Source organism: Pongo pygmaeus, chromosome 1 (assembly GCF_028885625.2).
Source record: "Pongo pygmaeus isolate AG05252 chromosome 1, NHGRI_mPonPyg2-v2.0_pri, whole genome shotgun sequence".
NCBI lineage: Eukaryota > Metazoa > Chordata > Mammalia > Primates > Hominidae > Pongo > Pongo pygmaeus.
In genome coordinates this window covers 572,166-577,947 of record NC_072373.2, presented here as the reverse complement: position 1 = coordinate 577,947, position 5,782 = coordinate 572,166, and the positions used below count along the sequence as shown (strand labels likewise).

The 5,782-nt window shown below is 38.3% G+C and overlaps 1 protein-coding gene across 1 annotated transcript; it reads left to right on the top strand.

The window, feature by feature from the left end:
• Positions 1-890: 890 nt before the first annotated feature.
• LOC129033113 (olfactory receptor 2T4) lies at positions 891-1,853 on the top strand. The gene has a single exon (XM_054481143.1). It carries the CDS (start codon positions 891-893, stop codon positions 1,851-1,853), a length of 963 nt encoding a protein of 320 aa, XP_054337118.1.
• Positions 1,854-5,782: the final 3,929 nt, after the last annotated feature.

Here is a 5,782-nt window from a genome sequence, read left to right as displayed (position 1 = left end):
TCATATCATAAGATGATTATAGTAATAGAGTCTGCAGAATAATTTGTGTAGATATTAACTCTTTGACAGTGTATGTATTTATTCATTTGTAACTGGTAATATTCTAAGCACTTTCATTACTTTTCTGCATTTAATCTTCATCAACCCTGAGGTCAAACCTTTTCTTACCATCTATTTTTATGTGCAGTGAACAGAGGAATAGCAGGTAGAGGGGAAGCTGGGTCCACCCCACAGTCCAGCCACGGACCATGGGCCCCTCACCCCATGCGACTCTGGTTTCTGAGGAGTCTGGTGTGTAGGAGGACCCTGGCTTGCTCATGGGGATGTGTGGGGTTTTGCTCCATGAAACCATAGAGCCTCACAGCATTGTCCAATACTGTGGGTAGAAGGGTGCAAATGTTTGGTATGGATTTTCCACAAATGATATTTTAGTGAAGTTCTAAATCGTTCCTATATGGAATACACTTCTGGGAGTTTTTAAGATTCCAGATGGATCCTTAAACCAGAGAATGTAATTCACTTTAGACTTCTCTAAACAACTCTAAAAACAGGGGGACCAACTTCTCCTTTGTTTTCAATAATTCACTATTCATGTCTGCATAAGGCAGTGACACTGCCAATTTCCAGGATTTGTTTATAACAGACACTCAGGAAATCTCATGACTCAGAACTGTGGCAACTTCAGTACAAATCACCCTTTTGATCCACAGTTGTGAATTCTTAGTTCCTGATAAATTTGTTGAATTGCAGATAATTTATAACACCCAAATCTACAGGCCCATGGGCCTTTCTTTGGTTAGAACACACACACACACACACAAACACAATTTGTTTCAGAGGCTGAAATTACTTTAACCCCAAGCTTTCCTTGGTGGCCTAGGTGAAACCTCATGGCCAACATCACCTGGATGGCCAGCCACACTGGACGGTCGGATTTCATCCTGATGGGACTCTTCAGACAATCCAAACATCCAGCACTACTTTGTGTGGTCATTTTTGTGGTTTTCCTGATGGCGTTGTCTGAAAATGCTTTCCTGATCCTTCTGATACACTGTGACGCCCACCTCCACACCCCCATGTACTTTTTCATCAGTCAATTGTCTCTCATGGACATGGTGTACATTTCTGTCACTGTGCCCAAGATGATCCTGGACCAGGTCATGGGTGTGAATAAGATCTCAGCCCCTGAGTGTGGGATGCAGATGTTCCTCTATCTGACACTAGCAGGTTCAGAATTTTTCATTCTAGCCACCATGGCCTATGACCGCTACGTGGCCATCTGCCATCCTCTCCATTACCCTGTCCTCATGAACCGTAGGGTATGTCTCTTCCTGGCATCAGGCTGCTGGTTCCTGGGCTCAGTGGATGGCTTCACATTCACTGCCATCACCATGACCTTCCCCTTCTGCGGATCCCGGGAGATTCATCATTTCTTCTGTGAAGTTCCTGCTGTATTGAATCTCTCCTGCTCAGACACCTCACTCTATGAGATTTTCATGTACTTGTGCTGTGTCCTCATGCTCCTCATCCCTGTGGTGATCATTTCAAGCTCCTATTTACTCATCCTCCTCACCATCCACAGGATGAACTCAGCAGAGGGCCGGAAAAAGGCCTTTGCCACCTGCTCCTCCCACCTGACGGTGGTCATCCTCTTCTATGGGGCTGCCGTCTACACCTACATGCTCCCCAGCTCCTACCACACCCCTGAGAAGGACATGATGGTATCTGTCTTCTATACCATCCTTACTCCGGTGCTGAACCCTTTAATCTATAGTCTTAGGAATAAGGATGTCATGGGGGCTCTGAAGAAAATGTTAACAGTGGGACCTGCCTTTCGAAAAGCTATGGAGTAGACCATTTTGAGAGTAATTTACTTTTCCTTCTCTCTGCACTTCACATATGAGAATGTTATGCCAGTGTTATTTCCCAGACTCCAAGACTGCCATGGTGTTTGATCTCATTTTCACACCTCTTTTAGAAATCGCTTTCCTGTACTAGAAAGTTTTTCAATTTACACTCCGTCTCACTTCAAAATGCATTATTCAGTCATATTATATTGATGTTACAGTTACTGAACATCATAACTACTTTAATTCTATAGGAGATTTTCATATTCTGGAAATACATAATGATACTACTTAGAGGATAAAGGTTATAAGGCATAAAATTGAGAGAGAGGGAGAAATGAGGAAGAAAAAGGTTCATAGTTATATAGCTGTTCTTTGTACTACTTTTATTTATGCTAATTTTCTGTAAAATTGAAATTAATTTTAAATTAATAATTAAAATATGTCCCCTCCCTCCCACCTTTTTTGAGCAGTACACATGATATAATATCTTAGAAAACTTCCTGATTGCAATGTAGTTATTCACTGATGAGACAATCCAGCCATTTGTCCACCCTTATTGGAGGCTGTCTTGGCCCACATGGTTGGTTCCTGAAAGATTAAGGTCTGCTATTGAGGATTAACAGTCTTCATCAAGTGGTAGGTTTTGAATCCTGAATTCCATAAGAGACTGTGGAAAACATATTAGCCTGGGGTGAAAAGAAGCTTTAGGGAAGATTTCCAGCACAAAGTGACATCTGAGCTGAGTTTTGAAGTATGTAATTTATTAGACAAATAAGAAGAGGTAGAGTATCAAATATTCAATTGTTCATTTATCCAGTAAATATTTGTTATGCTATATTAAATCTAAAATATTCACTAAATAAAATTCAAAGATGAATACTACATACTGCTTTCCCCAAGAAATTTGAAATAGTAATTATGTGTGCAAATAGGTGCTATAAAGTATATGAAATGCTTTGATGCACATGTGGAAAGGATATAGCTCATTTTGATACTTCACTTCTCCCTGTACTGTGCACATTCAATCAAGCAGAAGATGCTGAGTGCAGCCCCAGGAGCTCAGTGTTAAATGGTGACTAGCTGTTACCCCCAGATAACTACACATGGCTAGGGAAGGGGAAGGGACTTTGTCAGGGATGTGATGATGCCAGGGAAAAGGCACAGCAAGAGCAAAGGTCAGACAATTGACCAAGCAGGAGTGGCAAATATTCTAATCGTGACTTCTTTCCTGTTTTATTTTGTAGAATAATTCCTTGCTTTCTGTGTCGCAGATGTTTACAAACAGTAGAAAATGATCAGTCTTGCATTTCAGAAATATTACTTTGATGACAATAGACTGGAGAAGTGCAAACCTGGTGGCAGGCAGACCAGATGAGTGAGGATGGTGAACTGCATGATCTAAGTGGAACGATGTGTACCTTACCACCAGGAGGGACTTAGGGAGAGGAAATGTTTGGGATATGCAGGGATGTGAGACTTTGTCAAACCAATTGGATTATAATTACAGACCTAGCTGCAGGTGTATCATTTTCCAATTGCCTGTGTCCAACTTGTGAAGAATCAAGTGACTTCAGATTTACAGATTCTGCTTTCCTCTTGACAATATGATCCTAAACATGTAAAACTTAAAATCTCCACAAAAGCTCTGTTAGAACAAATGAAAGACTTCGCATAAAGTTGCAGAAATCAAAATCAACATACATCAATAATTTCTCTATGCACTAACAACAAACTACCTGAAAAAGAAATTTAAAACAATTTAATTTATAATTTAATTTAAAAACAATTTTATTTATAATAGTGTCAAATCAAACAAACAAAAACTTTGGGATAAATTTAACCAAAAGGATTAAATATCTACACTGAAAAGCATAAAACATTGATGTAGGAAATTAAAGAAGACACCAATAAATGAAAACTATCCCATATTCATGGATTGGAAGAAGTAATATTGTTAAATTTTTCATATTACCCAAAGGGGTCTACACATTTAATGACATTCCTGACAAATTTCAATGTCATTTTTCACAAAACTGGAGAAAAAAATGATTTATATGAACAGTAAGAACAAAAGGGGAGCATCACACTACTTTTTTTCTAAATATATTACAAAGCTATGACACTCAAAACAGCATGGTACACGCATTACAAAAGGCACATTGACCAGTGGAACAGGATTTAGAGCCAAGAAATAAACCCACACTTTTATATTCAATTGATTTTTGACAAATGTGCCAAAAACACACCTGAGGAAAGGACTGTTCCTTCAATAAATGATATTGGAAAAACTGGATATCCACATGCAAAAGAACAAAATTGAACCCTTTTCTCACACCATATACAAAAATCAATTCAAAATGAATTAAACTTGGATATAAGACCCGAAACTGTAAAGCTACTAGAAGAAAATATAAGGAAAAGCTCCATGACATTGGTTTGGGCAATGTTTTTCTGGATATAAACTCAAACTCCCATGGAACAAAAGCACAAATAAACAAATCAGATTATGCAAAACTAAAAAGGTTCTGCACAGTAAAGGAAACAATCAATAGAGTGAAGAGACAACCCACAGAATTAGATAAAGTATTTGTAAACTATATATCTGATAAGGGATTAATAGAAAAAATATATCAGGAGCTCAAAAACCTCAATAGTAAGAAAATAAATAACACAAAAATGGGCATAAGACCTGAATAGACATTTCTGGAAAGAAGACAGACAGATGGCCGACAGGTATGTGAAAAATAATGCTTATTATCACTAATCATCAGGGAAACACAAAACAAAACCACAATGAGATACCACTTCACTATTGTTAGAATGGCTATTATCAAAAAGACAAAAGATAACAAGTGTTGGTGAGGACATGGAGACAACTTCCCTCCCTCCCACCTCCAACTTTGAGGGTACAGTGTGCTGAACCAAAGAATGCATGAGCTGGGGGAGGCAGAGGACGCTGGGTCCTGTCTCCCCACTCTCGGGGCCGACTCCTTGACCTGATACAGGCAGAACAGGTGAGGCCCCGAGGCTTTACCTTGACTGAGAGCTCTAGCTGTGAGTAGGATCTAGGCATGTTAGTAATGACTGATTCTGAACTGAATGTGCTGGGAGGTCATTTGAAAGTCTAGGAAGGTTGAGAAAACCTCATAGCTTGAACAGGCATTTGAATGAAACCTCAAAGTTATTTTCTGCTTGTAACTTGAAGACATTTGCTCTTTGGAAATAGCATACACATATACAGACCATCTATATGGTATACACAGATGACAAAGGTTTGTGCTCTCTATAGTTTCTTTTCTTCTTTATTTGATAGATTTATTCTTTCTTGCACAGCTGTAATTATATTTCTCTTGACACCTTGCTGTATATCAACTTCTTGAGTTGCACTCCTTGTCAGTAGTTGAAAAGTTTCTGTCTTTCAGCTTCCAACAAATTTGCTAACGAGTCAGTTGCTGCTCAGATTTTTTAAAAATCAATTTTATATAACTGCTTCTTTCTATCTGGTGACTGCAAAATGTTAACTTGCATTTACTCTGAAAATAATTCATGTACATATTTTAACTTACTGTTACAATTGCTAACTGTTGTTAATGTATAATTTCTATAAATGTATATCTGTTGGGTTGAATATCAGAGTATTAATTTAAAAGTGGTACTTTTTACATATATAACTAGGAGTGGAATAGCAGCGTAATATAATAATTCTATACTTTGTGTTTTGAAAAGCTGTCAAACTGTTTTAAACTATGGCTGAACCATTTTGCATTTCCACCAGCAATGCACGAGTCTTAATTTCTCCATATTCTCACCAACATTTATTACTGCTTAATGAGTAAGGGGTTTTACAGCTTGGGATCATGGAAATGTTTTGGAACTAGAGGTTGTTGTTGCCCAGTATTGTGAATGTATAAGACACCACTGAGTTGTTCACT

Excerpts from the sequence above, each read along its gene's own strand:
- LOC129033113 (XM_054481143.1), top strand. The coding sequence starts at position 891 with ATGGCCAACATCACCTGGATGGCCAGCCACACTGGACGGTCGGATTTC.